The sequence below is a fragment of the Bos javanicus genome, chromosome 15, assembly GCF_032452875.1.
Source record: "Bos javanicus breed banteng chromosome 15, ARS-OSU_banteng_1.0, whole genome shotgun sequence".
Lineage (NCBI taxonomy): Eukaryota > Metazoa > Chordata > Mammalia > Artiodactyla > Bovidae > Bos > Bos javanicus.
Genome location: NC_083882.1, coordinates 45,415,793 through 45,437,671, shown reverse-complemented (window position 1 = coordinate 45,437,671; position 21,879 = coordinate 45,415,793). Strand labels below are relative to the sequence as shown.

The window sequence follows — 21,879 nt, the reverse complement described above, 5'->3', positions numbered from 1 at the left end:
TTGTCCAGGTTAAATTTAGAATCAGTCTGTCAAATTGTAATTTGATTGGAATTACATTTAGCCTGTAGATCAGTTTGGAGAATATCTATGTAATATTGAGTTCTTCCAATCTCTGGACATAGTATATCTCTTCATTTATTTAAACCTTCCTTAACTTTACTCAATAATGCTTTACCTTTTTTCTATAAAGAAATAGTGTACAGTTTTAGGTAAATTTATTCCAGGGTTTTGATTTTTCTGATGCTGTTTTAAGTAAAGGTGGGTTTTTTTTTTCTTCTATTTTTTAACCTTTTTTTCAGGTACATAAAAATTAAATCCATTTTTATTTACTTATAGCCATCAGTCCACCAGTCATCAATAAGCATGCTTATTAATTGTAATAATCTATGTATAGCTTTAAATTTTTTTTTTTTTTTTTGCCATGCCACATGGCTTGTGGGATCTTAGTTCCTCGGCTAGGGATCAAATCCAGGCCCTTGGCAGCAAAAGCACACTGGACCACCAGGGCATTCCCCCAGGATTTATTTCTTTATACAGGAGAAATAAATGACAGAATGAATTCTTCATGTCAAAACTTTATACCATTTATTTCTTTTCCATACCTTATTTCCCTAGCTAAGGCCTGAAGTACAGTATAGAATATAAGCAGTAAAGTGTCTTATTTCTTATGTTAATTGGGTAGCTTTTCACATTTCACCGTAAGTACATCAGTGCCGTAGCCTTGCTTTTAGAGGCCCACCATCAGACAAACACATTCCTCTTCTATATCTGGTTTGTTAAAAACTTTTACCATAAATAGATGCTTGACTTTTATCATATTTTTCTACATTCACTTAGATAATTATGTGATTTTCCTCTTTATTACTTTACTATGAACAATTGTATTTTTAAAACGCCGTGTGTAAATTAACCTTATAAACGAGGTAAAACACAAGGAAGTAAAGTGCTGTCGTTTTCATGGTTTTCTTCATTCAGTTTTCTCGTATTTTGTTTAATTTTTTAAAAATCTCACTTCAAAAAATTTGTACATTGTGTCTAATTTTTATCATTTATAAAAGTGTAAAGGTGGATGTAAAGGCGTTTACAAAATAATTTTCTTATCTGTTTAGTGTGTTTAGTAAAGATCCATAGTGGTGTTGCATTTCAGCCATGACATGATTATTTTTGCCTTTCTCCCCTACCCCCTTTTTTACCTATTTTAACAAAGATTAACAGTTTTTATTTAGCCTTTTCAAAGCTAACTTTTGGCTTCATTGATTTTCTTTAAATATACTGTTTTTATGTCATTAATTTCTGCTTTTAAATTTATCATTTCCTTTCTTCTACTTAGTTTGGGTTTAATTTGTTGTTCTTTTTCCAAGTTCTTTAGATAGATACTTTGATTATTTTGTTCCATACTACAGTTTTTAAATCTAAAAATTTTCCATTAATTTGATTCTTAATCATTTGTGTGGGGAAAATCCTCCAGTTCTCTTCCTGTGTGTTTCTTTTACTCTCATACGACTACCACACTCACACCTCTGACACCAAACATGTTGGGGTTTTTCTTATATATTTCACAGGCAATTCTGAGACCAGCTGGGTATGTATCTTACAATCTAACTCAATTTGACACTGTCTACCTGATTAGGGACTCAGTCCCATGAGACTTACCTGGCTTCAAATGCCAGTCACAAGTAGCAAGTGCCCAGAATATCCACAACTTCTGTCCCACTTGGCTACAGTCAGACGGTCCCATGACCTCCTCCTTGGATTCCATTATTTGCTAGAACAGCTCACAGAACTCAGGGAAACATTTACTTGCTTTACCAGTCTATTAAAAGATGTGATAAAGAATGCAGTTGAAGAGAGATACATTGGGTGAGGTCTGGGAAGGTCCTGAGCACAGCAGCTTCTGACTGCATGGATCTGGGGGATGTGTCACCTTCCTGATATATGGATGTCTTCACCAACCTGGAAGATCTTTGAAAGCAATACTTTAAATAATTTATGGGGGCTTTCTAATGTAGGCATGGTCAATTATCAGCTTCATTTCCAGCCCTCTCCCGTATCTGGAGAATGGGTGGGGAGTGGTACTGAAAATTTTGAGTTTCTAATCATGGCTTAGTCTTTTTGGTGACCAGTTCCCATCCAGAAGCCATCAGGGAACCTACCCACAGTTGCCTCACTCAAACAGAAGATGCCCCTAGTGTTCTTAGTGCTCTTATCACTTGGGGATTTACAAGGGTTTTAGGAAGCCTGTGTCACGAGCAGGGATGAGGACCGTAAGTGCAATATATTTCTAATTTTCATTGTGGTTTTTACTTGGAACCATGGTTATTTGGAAGTGTATTTCTTAGTTTCTAAACGTATAGAAACACTCTATCTTTTTATTATAGAGTTCTAGCTTAATTCCATTATGATCAGCCCTTATCCTATCTAATATCTCTGCCAGTCCCTGCTGTTAACCTAACTTCCTTCCAGAATGTCTTCTGTGTCATCAACTGTTGATCTCTGGATGAGAATGTGTGATGGTTAGGTACATAAGCGATGGACCACAACCACTTCTCTCCTTATCAGTACAGGAAAATATGTGTGAAAAGGAGGGTACTGTGTATGTATAGTAAAGGATTGGCTCAACAAGCTTGGGGCACCTAAACCCTGCACATTCTACAGAAGGGACTAGACCTTGACTGAAAGAGTGGGTTGTCATGCCCTCCTCCAGGGATTCCCACCCCAGGGATTGAACCCAGGTCTCCTACATTGCAGACAGATTTTTTAACCATCCAAGCCACCAGGGAAGCCCATAATTTATGATGGTTACTTGTTTTTGTTCATTTAAGGGCTCTAGGCTACACTGATCCCCCTCTGATGAAGGGAGTAAAGACTGAGCAGCTAAGATTAGTCATGTGGATACTCCTTACCTCCCGCAGTAAGAACATTGGGCATCATGGTTTAGGTGAGCTTTCCTCATTGGTGATACTTAGTATGTTTTGTCACACATCACTGTGGGGAGTACCAAGTGCTGTATGTGTGACTCCATTGGAAAAGAGCAACTGGAAACTAATGCCTGATTTCTCTCGGACTCCACCCCATGTAATATTTTTTTTCTTTGCTGATTTAAATCTGTGTCCTTTTATTGTAAGAAACCATATGAACATGACTTAGCAACTAAACTACTACCACCACTATGAGTATAATAGCCTTTCTGGGTCTTTCTAATGAATCATCAGACATGAGGGTGGTCTTTCGGACCCCCTATACGTGTGTGTGTGTGCAGAGTCACTACAGTGGTGTCCAGCTCTTTGTGACCCTATGGACTGTAGCCCACCAGGGTCTTCTGTCCGTGGGATTCTCCAGTCAGGAATACTGGAATGGGTTGCCATGCCCTCCTCCGGAGAGGAACTTCCTGACCCAGGGATCAAACCTGTGTCTTTACTGTCTTCTGCACTGGCTTGCTTGCTAAATCACTCCAGTCATGTCCGACTCTTTGTGACCCCTTGAGCTGTAGCCTGGCAGTCTCCTCTGTTCAAGGGGTTCTCCAGGCAAGAATGAGGTGGGTTCTTCACCACTGGCGCCACCTGGGAAACCCAGTACAGTGGTGCTTAAAAATGATTGAGACTGGGATATCAAAACTCTGTTGATAATGATTCCATGCCTAACTTTATAACCTACTATACAACCAAAGTTCATTAATTTTGGCAATGTTAATATCATACAAGTAGTATTAAAGAATAATTATTCAAAATATCCAGTTATATATATATCAGATGAAAATATGAGGTTGCCCCCACTTCTTCATGAGGATCTTCACAAAATGACAAGCAGTAAAAGATTTTTGCTTTGACCCTTCAGTTGTAAATACAGACAATTAAGGATGTCCTAGAATCTGAGGAAAACCAACATCATGAAAGAGAAGGTCCAAGGTAAACAAACAGATCAACTGGTCACTGGAGAAAAAGAGATTAAAGCAAGAGAAAAAAATTCCAATTAACATCAATCACTGAGGACCAGGCAAAATCAGTGAAAACAAGATATCTCAATACCTTTTGGGGAAATTACAGAAGATACAAGTACAAAGTAAAAGTACAAAGAAACAATCTTAAAACCTCCTTGGGGAAGGGCAGGGGAATCTACAAAAGAATCGCATCAAACACCCTAGCTAGAACATGAAGTACTAGAAGGTATTGTGACAAAGTAGAAGATTCTAAGATAAAATAATTTTAACCTAAATTCTGTGCCCAACTAACTTTCTTTTAAGAATTAGAGCACAGTAAAGATTACTCTAACTACCTGTGAACCCTCACTGGAAAAAAAGTACTCAAGGACGCACACAAGCAAAATGTACCTTAAAATGGGAGATGATAATGGGTTTTATGAAACTGCAGTGAGCATTGAAAGAAATATGTTAACCATAGTTTAAATGTTTGCTAATACTCGGACTGTGAAACAATGGAATGGGAATAAACCATATTTTGAAAGACAATGTCATAATAAATTCCAAGGGGAAGAAGATTTGGATACAAAATTAACAAGCTTGACTTAATAAAAATATAGAAATAAGTCCCTTGTGAATAGAGCATAGGCATTATTTTTAGATACATTTGAGCACAAATGCATGGGATAGGATAGGATAATTTTTAAGTGGTTGAAACCATCAAGGCATTCTCTGAACTCAAGACAATAAAACTAGAAGACAAAAATATAGTCCTCTGTAAAATCTGTCTTTTCAGAATTTTAAAATTTCCATTAATTTATGTACAGCAAAATTAATCAATTTAAGTGTGCAAGTTTGTCACATATATATAGTCACATAACCACTACCATTCATTCAAAATAATTTTTAATATCTCTTATGACTTTTTTCTTTGACCTGTAGATAATTTAGAAAAGTATTGTTTAATTTTCAAAAATTTAGAGATTTTCTAGATATCTATGGTTGAATTCTACTTTAATTTTATTATTGTTAAAGAACATACTTTGTGTGATTTCATTCATTTTGAATTTAATGAGAATTTTTTAATGACCCAGAATCTGATTCATCTTGCTGAATGTTTATATTTGAAAAGAATAAGCATTTTGATCATTTGATGGAGTATTAATAGGTAAAGTAAGTATCAATTACGTCAGGTTAGTCAATAATATTGTTCAAGTCTTTTATATCCTTAACTTCTTTTTTGCTTGCTTGTTCAATGAATTACTGATAGAATAGTCTTGGACTCTCTAATTCTACTTGTGTGTTTGCCTATGTCTCCTCTTAATTCTATCTCATTTGTTTAATATATTTTGAAGTTCTGTTATTAGAAGCATGTGTTTTTAAGATTACGTCTTCTGGATGATTTTAGCCTTTGTCAATGAAATATCACCTTCCTCCCTGGTAATATTCCTTGGTCTGGAATCTTGATATTAATATAACCACTCTAGCTTTCTTTCGGAGAAAGCAATGGCACCCCACTCCAGTACTCTTGCTTGGAAAATCCCATGGATGGAGGAGCCTGGTAGGCTGCAGTCCATGGGGTCGCTAAGAGTCAGACACGACTGAGCAACTTCACTTTCACCTTTCACTTTCATGCATTGGAGAAGGAAATGGCAGCCCACTCCAGTGTTCTTGCCTGGAGAATCCCAGGGACGGCGGAGCCTGGCAGGCTGCCGTCTCTGGGGTCGCACAGAGTCGGACACGACTGAAGCGACTTAGCAGCAGCAGCAGCTTTCTTTAGATTATTGTTTACATGGCCTAATTTTTTTCATCCTTTAAACCTGTCTTTGTCTTGATATTTTAAGTGGGTTTCCTGTAGACCCACTTAGTGGGTATATAGTTGGGTCTTAGTGTAGTGTATATAGCTGGGTCTTGCTTTACCGTCCTATCAGAAAATTTATATCTTTTTAATTGAAGTTATCAGGTATATACATTTAATGTAATTATCAATATGGTAGTGTTTAAGTCTGTCTTTTCTGTTTGTTCCACCTGTACTTTCATTCCTTTTTTCTGTGCCTTTTTTTGAATTGAGCATTTAGAAGTGTGTTATTTAGTTTCCAAATATTTAGAGATTTCCCAGATATCTTTTTGTTACTGATTTCTAATTCATTTCCATTGCAGCCGGAGAATATACTTTGAATCTTCTCAAGTTTAGTTGAGACTTTTTTTATGGGCTATAATATGATCTTTCTTGTTCAGTGTTCTGGGTTCACCTGAAAAGATGTGTATTCTGTTGCTGTTTGGTGTTTCTTTAATGCCACTCATTAGGCCAAGTGAGTTGATAGTGCTGTTCAGGCATTCAAATCTCTGACTGTAATTTGTTTATCCTCCCAGTTCTACAAGTTTTTGCTTCAGATAATGAAATGACCCTCTTTTTCCTGATAATATTCATTGCTCTTACATATACTTTGTCTGATATTAACTTAACCACTCCAGATTTCTTTTTATTAGTTTAAGTGTGGCATATTGTTTTTATTCTTTTACTTTTAATGTACATATACCTGTATATTTAAATTATATTTCTTGTAGAGAGCATAATATTGGGTCTTGCTGTTTACTAAATTAGATAATCTTTGCCTTTTATTTGGATGCTTAGATCTTTTACATTTACGTGATTATTGAAAGTATTTTGTTTAAATTTACCATCTTACTATTTGTTTTCCATTTCTATCATTTATATCTCTTCCAGTCTTATTCCCTTTTCCTTTTTTTCTGCTGTCTTTTGGATTAACTTAATATTTTTAAAGCATGTATCTTATCCCTTTTGTTGGCTTATTAACTGCTGCTGCTGCTGCTAAGTCGCTTCAGTCATGTCCAACTCTGTGCGACCCCATAGACGGCAGCCCACCAGGCTCCCCTGTCCCTGGGATTCTCCAGGCAAGAACAGTGGAGTGGGTTGCCATTTCCTTCTCCAATGCATGAAAGTGAGAAGTGAAAGTGAAGTCGCTCAGTCGTGTCCAACTCCTAGCGACCCCATGGACTGCAGCCCACCAGGCTCCTCCATCATGGGATTTTCCAGGCAAGAGTACTCGAGTGGAGTGCCATTGCCTTCTCCAGCTTATTTACTAATTTATAGGTAATAAATTATGTGATTTTAGTCATTTCTTTTGGGTTTATGGTATATGTTTTTAATATACAGCGCCTAACCTAAAGTGATAGTACACTACTTATCTTCAGTACAAGAACCTTACAGCAATGCTAGTTTCATATCTTTCCAGTGAATAACCCCAATAAAATTAAAATTTCTCTTTCTCAATATTAATTTTTTTAGTCCCAGAGAAGACTCTGAATCTCCCTGTGTGGGTAACATACTCATCCCTGAACAGAAGACAGTAGACAGGGGCATGAATACTTTGGACTGAATTCCTGCAGCAGCCCTTGTAGAACTTTATGGAACTGGGAAGGATTTCACCAGAAGAACCCAAGGATAGGAATACAAAAGTGCGCTAGCTAGACAAAAACTAGAACTGTCACAGACCACTACAGGTAAACACCACAGAAAGAGTTTACAGGTTTTGCAGGTATAGAATTCACACACATTTGCTATCAGTTCCCTATATATCTTGTAACAACACTGACCTTGGCCACACAAAGCAGAAGCAAATGAAGCATTTCTTTGCATGACATTTTCCTTCCCCTTGTACCCCTCCAGGGCATTTAGCCACCAGTGACACCCCTGCATATCTGATTTCTGTCAAGCTGGAAAAGAAGCCAAACACTCCATACTCTTTTGTATTTGACTTTTATCAGCATTCTGGAAAATTTTTTACTAACAATATAAGTACTTGTGTGTAAGGCAGTGTTCCTCAACCTTGGCACTACTGACGTTTTGGACCAAATAATTCATTGTAGTGAGGGGCTCCCCTGTGCATTGTGGGATGTTTAGCAGCATCCCTGGACTCTACCTACTAGATGTCAGTAACGCCTGCCTCCCCAGTTGTAACAGTTACAAATTTATCCAGATAACACCAAATGTGCCGGAGGGAGCAAAATTGCTTCTGGTTGAGAACCACTGATTTAAAGGGAATGTTTATACACATCAGGAGCCATAGATTCTTAACCCCAAGTTAGTATGGGCTGATGGGGAAAAAGCAGAGTTAGCATTAGGTTCCATAGCCCACAAACTGGTCACTTCTCAAGGGACCACATCTGTTGTCACCATGGCAAAAACAGCTTCCGGCACCTGGAAGAGAGCAATGCCCAACAACCACAACAGATGTTAAGAGAGTAAGCAGATGGATGGATGAATGGATGAAGGACGAAAAGAAAAATGTGCGTGATTATTCAGTGTTGCTCTGGGGAAGGGAGTGACTTAGGTGGTATGTACGTAAGAAAAGGAGATATTTTACTATTATACTTAAAAACATTTGTACTTGAATTTTATCACTCTTACTTTCATAGTTTTGATAATTTTAAATGATTTATTTTTAAAGCACTTGGAAGTCAAATCAAGCCTTTTCTCCCTAATAAATCTTTAATTTGCCTAGGTTTTTCTTTTAAGTACAGAAGTGGACTTTAGCCCTGGTTCACATTCTGAATATACAACCAAATCTGAAGCATATTTTTTTCTTTTAACTCATGAGCAAACAGCAATATAATGTAAATATTTGTGAATGAAAGAGGTTTATGTTGGAGGAAAATGTACTTAGCACAAAAGTAACAACACAGTACATTCAATTGTGTGCCTTGGCCTTGAGGGTGGGGACTGGAGTAGATACATCGTCACATCTCCAGCCCTACAGAGCTTGTGCAGTGAGGGCCCTCAGAAATCGTATGCTGAAAAAAATGATGCTAGAGCTTCATACACGTGGCTTTGGTTGCTCCTGTTTTACTTTGTTCAGACCAAGATTATTAGGGCAGGATGAGAGGAGAGCGGGCTTGAGCCCTCTGAGAAGAGTCCTCTGAGAAGAACAGATGTCTGGGCCTTTCTGCTTAAGGCAGACAGAAGAGGTCCAAGGGCAAGGGATAGGCCAGGGAGTGTAAAGAGAAAAAGGCAATTTATGGGGACAGTTGTTGCTCCTCTTTTTCCTCTGCTACTAGCCAGAAACTGGATCAAGCCCTTCAGTGACAGCAGACCTTCCTTCTGCAGTCGAAACCCCAGCAACACAAAACTGTCTAGCCCCAGCCCATGTGACTCCCCACTCCTGTAGAACTGTCATCTCTTCCCTCACCTCCACCCCAGAGGTGAGGCCCAACTACCTAGGTCTCTTGATATCAGGGCTTTAGGAGCCAGAAGAGCCTGGCATGCTTTCGAGGGGAGGTCATTTATTTACACAAAGCAGGTAGAGCTCAGGGATACAGAGCAATCCATCTGCCTTAGCGACCAGACAGGCTCCCTTCACCTCATCCTCCTGCAGAAGCAGTCAAGGAAGGAGGTTGGGTGAGGTGACCTTCCAGAGCTGAATCTGTGCTTCTAAAAATAGAAGCATCCTTGGAGAATCAAGGAGGGGAGGAGAGGCTATGGATGTTGAGGGCAAAAACCGGAGACCCCAGAGCATTATCATTATGAAGCTATATTAATTAGACCCAGACACCCAGCTTGATAACCTCAGGTATCGCAAAAGTTGAAACGAACTGGCTTTTTTCTTTTTTCCCCCATTTCTGGTTGTATTTTCCCTGGGCTAAAAAGGAGAAAGAGAATGGTGTCTTCTGACCTATTTGATTGGCTGCACATTGCCCGAGATGTTTTCCCCAGCAGAGGAAAGTGGGGCTTCTTAGAGACACACCAAGGGAAAGCAAAAGCTTAAGCAAAGTGGGAGCCAAGCAGTCAGCAACTGGGGGCTGTGGGACCTGGATCCCCTCCTATGTCTGCCTGTCTGGAGATTGCATAGGGCTGGGCAGGTGTCCAAGTGTGTCCAGGGCTAGGGATGTGTGGGCTCAGGGCTGCTGCTCTGCAGGGTCCTTGTCTAGAGAACTGTAGGGACTAGTGTTTGCAGGCCTCAGTGAAGTCACATCCTGGGTCTGCACAGGTTGTGAGTGACCAGGTTATGTGCAGGGTTCTGGTGGGTAGAGGGGGGTGTGTGTGTGTGTGTGTGTGTGTACGCACTCGCATGTACGTGTGCATGCACTCATGTGTCGGGATGGAGAGTGTTAGCAGGAGTGTATGGAAGTATTGCAGCAAACTTGGTGGGGCCCATGTAGGGAAGAGTGAGGGATTGTCGGGGAGGGATGCATCTGGATGGTGACTATCTGTGTGCCTGTATGAGGTTTGCGGGAAAAACTGCGGGCAAAGCTATGTAGGAAACCAGGGATGAGGAGTCTCCAAGGGGCTGTATGGAGACCCATTTGAGAGCATGCACGAGGCTGTGGAGGGTATATAAGAGCATGTCTGGGATGCCTGTGAGGCAGACAGCACTGCTGGGTACTCTGTGTAGCTTTGTCCCAGGGGCTGTGTGGACTATGGTGGGGATATGAGTGAAATCTCATGGGGATCTCCATGGGGATAGTTAGGCTGTGGGGGCTTCTGTTCTCTGTGCAGGGCTGCAGGTAATGAGACAGAAGGGACAGAACCCAGACGGTCTGCAGTTCTGCCATCTAAAGATGAGTGTGTTTCCTTAGGGAGGGGGCTCCGGAGGTAGGAACATTTATTCTTCTTTGACGATGTGAAGGGAAAAGACATGAGGGATTTGGGAGATGAGCAGAAGGACCAGTGCAGCCCCTTGCAATGCTGCCCTGCCCCTGCTTCTGTGTGCACCAGGCTAAAGACACTTTCTTTATTATGATTATTATTTTATGTTTAAGATTTATTTGTTTTTTAATTGAAGGATAATTGCTTTACAGAATTTTGTTGGTTTCTGCCAACTAAAGATATTTCTAGTGCTTCAGTTTGTGCTTTCTCAACAGGACAACGTGGATCTTGGAGAACTGATGTTTTCCCTCTGCTATCTTCCCACGGCTGGCAGGCTGACCATTACCATTATAAAAGCAAGGAATTTAAAGGCAATGGACATAACAGGAGCATCAGGTGGGACTATCTCAAATTCACATTTCCTCCTACAGTTCTTATATAGCACCTCATGAAGCTTCCAGTAGAGTAATAAAGGTACATGGACTTTGGAACCAAACTGCCTAGGTTAAAACCTAGTCCTAGACCTAATAGCTGTGTGACTCTGGCAAGTCAGTCTGTCTGGGTTTTAGATTCCCCATCTGTAAAAATGAGGATAATAATAGTGTCTGGCTGTTTGTGTTGTTACAGGATTATGATGCCTAAGAATGGTGCCTGGCGCACACTGAATGCTCCTCGGTGTTAGCTCTCATTATTACTACCAGAATTCCCTCTTAGGTCTTCTCCTGCACGTGACTGTGGACTGGACCCACAGTTTGCACATGCTGATATATCTAATTGGGTCTTTCCTCAGATACAAGCAATTGTCACCTCAGGCTTTTAGAAGATTGATATCCTATATCCTTCTATCAAAGGTCCATCAGTGAACTATGCAGTTTGGTTTTTCCAGTGAATCAAGCATGCACCTTTAAATTTTAAACCCTCACAGGGGGACTTCCCTGGCAGTCCAGTGGTTAAGATTCCACACTTCCAATGCAGGGGACATTAGTTAGATTCCTGGTGGAGGAACTAAGATCCCATACTGCTTGGCATGGCCAAAAAATAAAAAAAATTAAAAAAAATGAAATCCTAACAGAAAGTATCCTGAAATGGAATTCCTTTGTATAAGTTCACAAGCCACCTCGCAGGGGTTCCCAAAATGTGGTCACAAAATGCCCAGTCTATTGGCTTTTGGTCACTGAGATCAAAAGATGCAATATATTGCCTCCTGGATACCAGTGTTTTATTCAACCGGAAAAAAAAAAAAAAAAGATGTGACCCCTTCTGGCCCTCTAAGTCCTCCTGGACAGTGTATGAGTGTCAGGGCCACCCATGGTTATGCAGGTGAAGCAAGAACTCCCCACTGAGCAGGAAAATAGTGAGGTGAAACCAGGGATGTCCCAGCAGGCGCAGAGACCAGCCTTGTTGCCTGTCACCCAGTCGCAGCATGGCCCCACAAGCAAGCCTGCGTCCTTTCTCTCCCTGACCTGCTGAACTGCTTCCCCCTTCACAGCTCGACTGCAGGCAGCTCAAGAGCTTGAAGCCCCTGCACTGAAGGACGTCCACCCGAAACATAGCTCCTTGCTATGTCCACGTGTTTAGCTTCTCCCTTTCCTAAAGGCCTGGGTTTTAGGAAAAGACTCCGTGGGGTGGCTCCGAGTCAGAGCGTGCCACCTCTTCCCCCGTGCCTTGAAAATGGCTTTCGTTTCCCTTCCTGTGGCAACCTTGCAAGTCTGTGATCCTAGCTGGAACATTTCTAATTTGATGGCAGATATTTTCACACTATTTTTAAATTCCACACATTTTGAGACGAGTGTGTCCTGTGCTTTTTCCTGAATGAATGACTTACTTACCCCAACTCCAGTCGTTGCCCAGACATTGTATAAATTAAAATCTTCAGACTCCATCCACAGGCAGGTAAAGGGCTTCTGCACCCTGTGGTCCTTGAAACCCCACCATGATGAAACTGCCGGCCTAAATCTGCATGTCTCCTCACAGTACTTCTGCTTCTCATGGTCTGTGCAGATCCCTACGTGAAAGTCTCACTGATGTGTGATGGCAGACGACTAAAAAAGAGGAAAACATCCACCAAGAGGAACACTCTGAATCCTGTTTACAATGAAGCCATAGTCTTTGACGTCCCTCCCGAGAACATTGACCAAATCCACCTGTCCATAGCAGTCATGGACTACGACCGGTGAGATGCCTGGAGCTGTTTCTCACTGCAAACCCACTGTGCCCAGGTCTGGGGGAAGCGGTGGCAGCCGCGGGTTCTTAGCTGCTGTCCCAGTGCAGCCACTAAGCAGCACCCTGAGAGCTGATTGACAAGGAATCACCATTGTGCAAGCCTCTGAGCTCTCCTATTTCTCATTTCTCTCCCCTCCTCCGTCCTTCTGTCTGCTCCTCGCTTCCCCTCTCCATCCCTGTACACGCCCTAGAATCTTAGCTTGGAGAACTGTGGGCCCCACAGATCTTAATCTTCCCTCAGGCAGTCCTACCTGGCCTTTATCAGAAAAATTCCACTCAAAACAGCAAAATGATTACATGAGCCAGACCATCAACATTTCTAAATACACAGCTTCATTCTTTTTTTTTTTCTTTCTCTTCTCCCAATATGTTTAATAAAGATCATTTCTATCCACTTAAGTCTGAAAGCAAACACAGAAATGTTCTCTTGAAATTGCTAGAATCAGTATGGATGACGGGGTACATTAAAATGTATAAGATGCTCGACTTTCTAATTAATACCGCACAGAAGAGATATTTATAGCCTGCATTGTAGCCAATTGTGTATTTAAAGGACTGATTTGAAAAACAGTCATTTTAATATGCAAAGGAAGTACCAACAGGGAATTATACATGTTAAACCAGTCATTAGACAAAAATGCAAAGTCTTTTTTTAATTGGAAACCTCCCACGTGGTCTGGGCACAATTATATAAAAAAAAACAGTATTCTGACTTCTAATGTCTTACAGTATCATTTGCAGCTAAAAATTTTCCCACAGACCCCGAAATGTCAGCCCAGCAGCCTCAGTGCCCTGAACACTCTTTCCAGCAGATTTCTGGGTGAAACATAATCGTCTTGCAACCTAGGGAGCATGTCCGTTGGCTTGGCTGCACATGGGTGTGACAGCACATGCTGGGCTCTAGACCTCATCCTGTCCCTCTGGATGACACACAACACCAACAGTGTCAGGCCACAGGAGGGAACATGGCCCACCAGCCGTGGAAGGCTGGGCCAGTATTTTTCAAGCTATTGCCAAGTTTCCCACATCGACAAATCTGATTATGTGAGCTCTGCTTCAATTTAATTCTCAATAAACTCATGAATCTGGTCTGGAAAAATCCATGGCAGAATTCATGGGGCTTCTGCATGCAACTGATTTTAATGAGCATAGAATCCAATATCCTTCACACTACTTCTCCACCCTTGCCTCCCCCTTGAACTGTCCATAGGAGAAAAATCCCTCATCTTTGCAGGAAGGAAAAAGAAAGAGCCTGTGAATTTGGATCCCAGAGAATTAAAGGATGAGCCATGTAATTCTGGATGCGTGCAAAGGACTTATAATCAAAAACTGGAAGGAAGAAAAAAAAAAAAAAAGAGCCAAGGCAGAGACCTATCCAAGGATGTTTCAGAAATACTAGCTAGGTATTAAAGGATCTCAGTGTTTTTCTACAGTAGGAAACTGAAGTTGGGTCAGAGAAGCAAAGCTGGGCTTGGAAGGAAGGAGGGAAGAGCATGAAAACATGTTTTCTAAAGAGAGGTCTTGCAAGAGGCAGGAGCCACCTCCATTCTGCCCTTGTCAGCTCAAGGCTACAGCTGACAGACTCAGAGCTCTTCCATGACCCATTCTTGATTCCCGCCTGTTGAAGTGAAATAGCTATCAGTGCAAGAAACTCCTTTCAGTGCCCCCATTTTTCATTACATAGATCTGAAGGCCTGAAGTCAGCCTTGTTCCAGAACCAGAGGTGGCATCCTTTGTCTGCATCAGAGTTTTTCCAACTCAGGGTTCTTGGGAACAAGCTGAGTCCTGCCAGTGTTAAGACAGCCCAGGTGTGTGAGGGCCAGACTCTGGGCTTCCTCTCTGTGCCCACAAGTGCCATATTGGTCCCCAGGTTGTAGTGGCTGTTAAGGTTAACCTGTGCTTTTACATTCAAGAGTGAAAAAACCAACCCTTTACTAATTCCTATATGTTTAATTGAGTAGTTGCTGTTCTTACATACCAAAATTTTAGGAAAAAAATAACTATTGTGGACCATTTCACAGTGTAGGTCACAATGAGATCATCGGCGTGTGTCAAGTAGGCAACGAAGCTGAGCGGCTGGGCAGAGACCACTGGAGTGAAATGTTGTCATATCCGCGCAAGCCCATTGCACACTGGCATTCCCTGGCGGAGGTAAGACCCCTCCCATGTGCACCCCCTTGCAGAAGGACAAATGCTTTACAGTTGAAATGCAGGAGCCACCAGAAATGTGAGTGTACCAGGTCTGTGGTCTTCGATGGGTTTCCCTGGTTGTACTTCCTGGGACTGCTCCTTGGGAATTGCATTCAGTCTGCTCCCTGCCAGTCTGCTAGGTTTTGAACGTTGACCAGGGATCATCCTTCACTTTGAATGCTTTCAAAAAAAGATCTAGATTCTCTTATTTTATGTCATGGCTTTGGATTGACATTTGGAGGGCATCTGCAAGATCTGGGTGAGTGTGGCATGTCAGGCCATCATAGAGTGACTTACAGCTGGCGTCAGAAAGAACTGGAGACCGGGAGAGATGAAGCGTGGGTTTAGGACCAACTCCACCATAAACCTGTGAGTCTGGATTAGTATCAATTGTATATAATGAAAAAAAAAAAAAAGCCAAAATAACAAGTGAAATGGAAATTTATTTCTCTCTGACATAGAGAAGGTTCAGAGGAAGGCTATCTAGGCTGTTACAGTGGCTCTGTGATTAACAGAAATCAAGACTTCTATCTTTCTGCCTCCCGGTCTCAATGTGGAGTTTTTTGGTTTTGTTTTTTTTGTTGTTGTTATTTTTGGTTTTGTTTGAGGTTACCCCATTGAACATGGCAGCTAAGCTCCAGCCATCACATATCTTCTGGTCATAGAAAGATGAAGACACAAGCCAAAAGCACATACATTCCTTTTTAAAGGATTTTCCTTGATGTCTTATGCAACACTGCTACTTCTATTTAATTTAGTCACAGAACTTAGTCATAAGGTTATGTCTGGTTTCAGTGGAGGGTAGGAAGTGTATTATTTTTGTTGGTGGCAGTGTGTACAACTGAAAAAGCAGGGCTCTGATTCGGTTGCAAGGTAGAAGAAGAGCGGATACTTGGAGGCAGTGGACCGTGGTTCTGCCTCCGACACTCATTCATTCACTCACGCCCCTGTCCTTTCCTTCTCATCCTCCCCCATTCATCCTTAACTCAGTGACACACCCTCTTTTTTTATTTACTAACTCGTTCTCTCAGAAATAATTTGCATTCACTGAGTGACATTTCTGTGGGTCAAATGCCATATTAGATAGAAAAAATATATAGATGTAAGAAACCTTATAGATGTAAGAAACCTTTCCTTTCCTCGAAGAGCTTGTATACTCTAAGAGAGAGGATGGCGTGTAAACTAACCGCTGAAGTGCACGACTGTAAACATTATCGTCCCCATCAGGTACTAAGAGGCACAAAGGAAGGAGGTGTTTGTCATGCTTGGGTGAGCTTGTCCGAGAAGTCTTAGTCCCTCCTGCTCTTGGGAAGTGAACTGAGCCCCTGGGAACAAGAATATGAGGGAGTGTGGGTTCCAGGCAGAGAACTCCCTCTTATTCACCCAGGGCAGGCAGCTCTGTTCCCTGCAAAACATCTTGAGAGGCCGAGATGAGAGCCTTGCTCGCTCAGTGTGGGTTTCACTGCCCTGGACAGTCAGGAGAGCCTCAGTAAACATGCAGCGCCGCTGGGGAGAGGCAGGAAGGCCCCAGGGGATGAAGAGACAGTCTTTGTTGGAGATGGTACTAAAGGGGAAGAGCAGGACATGGTCAGAGGGCTGATTCTAAGCTTCAGGGCCTCCAGGTGGTATAGTCCAGGAGGGCCTGGGGCCCCCTAGTTTTCAGGTCCCTGAGGACACTTCTGTCCTTGGGCCACAGAAGTGAAGACTCTTTCTTGGATTCAAAATTAATCCCTGCGGGAGACCATCGAAACTGTGAACCACTTGAGAAGTAGCTGGGGGACTGGTGCTGACTACGACGCACCTCACTTCTTCAGGTCCTGGTGGAATTCTCAAAGGAGTCCCATCTGTGGGCTTATAAAGTTGCCGGAGCCTGTCACTAGCAGCGGCGCAGCATTTGTAATAGACTTTTTGCACCCTTACAGAGTCACTGCCGACTTTCATTCTTATTTGTAATCTGGAGCGTTAAAAAATGTCAGAGCTTCTGAACACAAGGAATGGGAAAGGAGTAAGGATCAGGGTGTGGCCTGGAGCTGAGACAGGAACCTGATTCTGTGCACAAGCACTCCCCTGTCCGTGGCCTTGCCAGGGAGTGACTGGGGGTGGCACGCTGTACACGAGCCCCCAGGCATGGCGTGTGCACCTTACATGAAGGCACATGTAGAAAGCGGGCTTGGGAGGCTCCGCTTGCTGCCCAGGAGAAAGTGCTGTGTGACTGGCTGCCCAGGAGACGAGCCTTAAACCCTGAGCACTTGGCTTATTGTAAATCTGTGTTTGACAGTTATGTGAGAAATAAGTGTTTTTAAGGTTAAACCACTGAAACTCGGGAGTTGTTTGTTAACAGCAGCTAAAATTACTTCAGTGATTACAGTGGTCTTTTCTCAACCATTGCTGAACCAAGGAAATGAAATGTCCCTTATATGAAAGGCAAATGGAGGGAGGCTTTCCCTGCCCTGTTGCTTCCTGTGTCTTTGAAGTACATGCCCGAGACTTTGAATCCATCCTAAGCAGGGAAGCAGTATTTTCTCTTTTTAGAACAAATGTGTAATGAGCAGAAGTGCGGCAGAGGGACTGGATGAGGTGAAAGCAGTGTCAGAGGGGTGACCACGCTTTGCTGACAGCTGTCAGGATGGAGGAGGCTATGGGCAGAGTGGTGGGAAGTGCCCAGTTTGGGCTTGGATGGACCTAGACTCAAATCCCTGTGCTCCCACTCGGTTGCGTGTGTCCGTCCCTTTCTGAATCGATTTTCTCCTCTGTCCAGTGGCTGTAATAGTGCCTGTGCCACAAGGGTGGTTGTGAGGATTAAATGATCTAGCGTATGTGAAGTGCCGTGGCTGGCACCCAGTACATGTTCAGTAAACTTCCCAGTTACCACCGTTAGTATGTAGGTCCTGTGCTGCTGTGTGTTCTCATGGGACTGGTGCACAAAGAAACGTCGTAATGTTTGTCACGGAGGGAAAAAAGCTTGGACCTCCTCCACCCCCACATGCTGGTGAGCGGTCGCCCCAGGCTGGGGGAGGGGTCGCCTGTGACTTGGCTGGATGTAGGTGCAGGTTATTTCAGTTCTGTTCTCTCTCCTTTCTTCCTTGGCCTTAAAGACACGTTACTGTTATACTAAGAACTGTTACATTTTCTACTTTAAAACAAAAATAGCAATCAAGTTGCTGTTCTCTGTGTGTGTACATAAGCATAAGTGTAAAAACGAAAGAGAGAGAAAAAAGAGAAGATACAGGGTAGTTAAGATTTAGTATGAAGGGAGGCTGGCCTGGCAGAAGCTCTTTGCTGCTGGGGGCTGAGGGGCCAGGTTAGGACTGAACCCTGGGACCTGTAGAGATCTGGCAGCCTGCCTGGGGCTGCATCCGGCACACCCTGACCTTGCCAGAGCAGGTGGCAGATGGAGTCTTCAAAGCCAGTGAGTTCAAAAATCCGTTTCTCTCTCAGGAATTCTGGATGGCTTCACTGCACACTCAAAGGTCAGCCAGTGCCGCTTCACTCTCTTAACTCCCCACGATCTCAGTGGCTCAGAAAGCTGTGTCAATTCCCTCCGAGCAGCTGCCTGGGCCCTGGGGACAGGAGCATTCCCTCCACAGGCCCTCAGGAGATGACAGAGCTCTCAGGGCTCCCCGCACAGTCCCCTCCTCCGTATAGCCAAGACAAGATGGTGCTGAGCACCTTTCCCACCCCCACATGTGGAGCTGATCCCACCACGCGCTCCAGGGAGGGTGATAGAAATAGCTCCAGGTTTCCGTCGCTTCCTTGTGAAATGTTGTTTGACCTCTGGATTAAAAAGTAGTGAATTTCACTGATGGAAAGACCAGACCACAGACACCACTGGGTTAAAGCAGTTTTTACTTTTCTCAAAGGGATAGAATCTGATCAGAATGCACAATGAAGGTCAGCAATATTCGCCCTGATTGACAGAGACGCAACATTCTAAATCCCAAAGCCCTGCGCAGGGGGTACTCGAGTGTAAGTCTTCCTCTCTCCAAGCTCCATCTGTTCCTGTGTACCTGGTTAGACTTGACTATCTGCAGGACCACCTAGAGAGCTGAAAGCCCCTGCAGCTCTAGGTTGGGCAGTTCCTAGCATAAGTGGTGAATGTGGCACCGTACGCCCTGGGGTGAGCAGAGTCCTCATCTGCCAGCCACTGCCCCCTTAAGGGTGTAAACTTCGACCTGTGTGACTAAAGCAAATGTCATCACCCAGACTGGGCTGGGAGTTACCGTTGCAGGCCCTTTAAATCAACTCTAGATATTATCCATCAAAGTGCCCAGCAGGCCTACCCAAAGTCTTCGAGGGCCACATATTCCCAAGATTGACCAAGCTGGATTAAGTGTCCGCTCTTGGTCCACTTTGCTAGAGGTCAAGGTCATGGAAATGCAACCTGGTCCCATTCCAGCAGGAGTGTTGAAAAGTAGACTTCCTGAGAAAGGTCCGCCCCTTCTCAGGGAAATGGACACAAGTGACCTCACCTGATTCCCAGAAGATTTTGAAGTGAGGAAGTCAGAGGCTTTAGCACTCTGGGCCAGCTGTTGCTCATAGTAGATTTAGGAAAGAGGAGAGATTCCCCAGAAAGAGGAGGGGTTGAGTGGAAGAAACCAAGCAGGAGATCAAGTTTCCATCATGGAGTCTGAGCGTGTGTAGGGCTTGGGTCCCGGTAAGGATTAGACCCGCAGAGAAGGAAACAGAGACCAGGAAAAAAAAAAAAAAACAACCCCACAATGCTAGGCACAGAATGGGAAGACCCAGGGAAAGTTGCCGTTCTCTCTCCTTCCTCCTCCCAAGCTGGCGCCTGGTGAGGAAAGCATAAAGGCCCTGGTGATGGGGGAGAGCAGTGTGCTTGCATCTGACTGGGCTTGTTGTCCTGCTTGTCTTTGGCCAGCAGATGCTATTGTCACTGCCTGTGCTGATGGAACCCCCTCAAAGCTGACCAGGCCCCACTGTACCTCCTGACTGCCCTGAGGTCTCTGAGGCCTGGCAGCACCTCATTTGATGCCAGGCTCAAGAGGTCTTCCGTGCAGCCCTGGTACAGGGTCGCTTTCCGCACTTGCTGGATGCCCGCCCCCCAACAGAAATCTTGTTGGCCAATTTGTCATCTCCTTTTCACATCCTGGGAGCATTCAGTGACGTGCAGGAACTGCAGGAGACTCAGGAGTTACGTGGCCATTTCTACCTTCTTCCTCTAGCTTCATGTTGGCTCAGGGGCCATAGGTGCCTTCAGCTCCCTCAACCCACCTGAAACTTGAGGCTTCAAGCTTGAGGGGTGAATCTGTACCTCACATCAAGTACCCTCCATCTCTCCTAACAAAGGCTCTCTGCTTCCTCTTTCTGACTAGTAGAAACTTCCTTTATATCAGAGCGTTGTTTCCTTTAACCTATAACATGTTCAGATCTCCAAGGTTTCCTCTCAACATTGGGATTCCAATGTGTCTCTTTTCTCTTGACAAGGCCTAGCTTTAGAGACTCCATTTTGGAGGGGTTGTCTGATCATTGACCTCATGCTGTTTGTCCTCAGTTTGCAGGACATGTAGCATTGATTCCTTTGAATGTAACAACATAGTTTACAGAGAACCGAAACACTGTCCCTGTTACATAGGCATTGAATTAGTATCTGTGGAATGAATGAATGAATGAGACATAATGAAAGCAGTTGTGTTCCTTTAGTTCTAAAGTTCAACAGTTTCTCAGTCCAAAGTAGAAGTCAGTTCAGAGTAAAATATAAAAGGTATTAAGACTGAATTTACAGTGAGCTCTTCAAATGGAGATGGTCCTTATTAAGCTCCAAGCTCTGATTACCTTTTCTTTATTTAGGAGAAGAATGTGAGAAGAGCTCATTTCTGCACCCCCAACCCTGTCACTTGGTTCCCATGAACTGCCCTCTGATGGTAGTGACTGTATTTCGAGTGCACTTGGGAAATGTTCATAACAATAATTTAGGCACCTTAGTAAATTATGAAGGTCCCCCCTCATGCTGATATGGGTGGTCAGGTTCTGAAGAACTTTGTATCTTCTTTCATAAGAGACAGAGGAGCAGAGACCACAGATGTCCCTGTGGCAAATGGCAGAGTGCTGCACCCCACATAATTGATCAGGAAGGGTGACAAGGACATCAGTCTACAAGTTGACTTTTCTCACCAGGGAACCATTTTAGCAGCAATTTTACATCAGGCAATGATTAGCTCGGCCTACCTGTGAAAATTTTAAAAAAAGAGGAAAGTAGTGGGAAGGTACTTTTTGGACAAAATAAAGGCCTTATGATTGAGAGTTTTTTTTTCTTTTTTTCAAAAACTAAAATTTTTACTGGGGGAATTAGTATGCCAATATCCATAAACACCTGCAAAGCCCCTGAAGCAACACTGATTGCAAAGAACATAGAAATGTACTTCATGTTGGGATCTGAAAAACATGTAACAAACTTGTTAGAATCTGTGCCAGTTGATGTAAGTGGCCAGAATGCAGTTTGGACCAGGAGGCATGGTTAGTGTTAATGGGGCCTTGTGTTTCCAGCTGTGGAGGGAATGGTCAACAAACAAAGCAAAGAGCATTCAGTGTTTCCAAGCAAGTCCTCTTTCCTATGTAGAATTATCTGATTTAGGGGGGGGGGGAAATGGATGCTAAGCATTTTCTCATCTTTAACTAGTATACAAAATCTATGACTCTTCCAGTGGTCTGTAGAGATAGGAATACTAGAGGTATGAATACCTCGGGAAATACCAAATGCAAAAGTAGAAGTCAGGAGATACCTAGAGTAACAGGCAAGTTTGGCCTTGGAGTACAAAATGAAGCAGGGCAAAGGCTAACAGAGTTTTGCCATGAGAACGCACGGTCATAGCAAACACCCTCTTCTAACAACATAAGAGACAACTACACATGGACATCACCAGGTGGAAATACTGCCCCTGTTATATAGGCATTGAATTAGTATCTGAGGAATGAATGAAAAAAT

The 21,879-nt window shown here is 43.1% G+C and overlaps 1 protein-coding gene across 4 annotated transcripts in view; it reads left to right on the top strand.

Annotated features, from left to right (window-relative positions):
- Window positions 1-21,879, top strand: part of SYT9 (synaptotagmin 9) — a 387,121-nt gene that overhangs the window by 320,492 nt on the left and 44,750 nt on the right. For 3 of the 4 annotated variants that reach the window (XM_061380522.1, XM_061380521.1, XM_061380520.1), the window contains 3 exons: window positions 10,799-10,919; window positions 12,525-12,696; window positions 14,768-14,897. In XM_061380522.1, the coding sequence (XP_061236506.1) occupies window positions 10,799-10,919; window positions 12,525-12,696; window positions 14,768-14,897 (423 nt within the window). Of the gene's footprint in view, window positions 1-10,798; window positions 10,920-12,524; window positions 12,697-14,767; window positions 14,898-21,879 lie in introns of those variants that run through there. The other variant, XM_061380523.1, reaches the window with a different exon arrangement.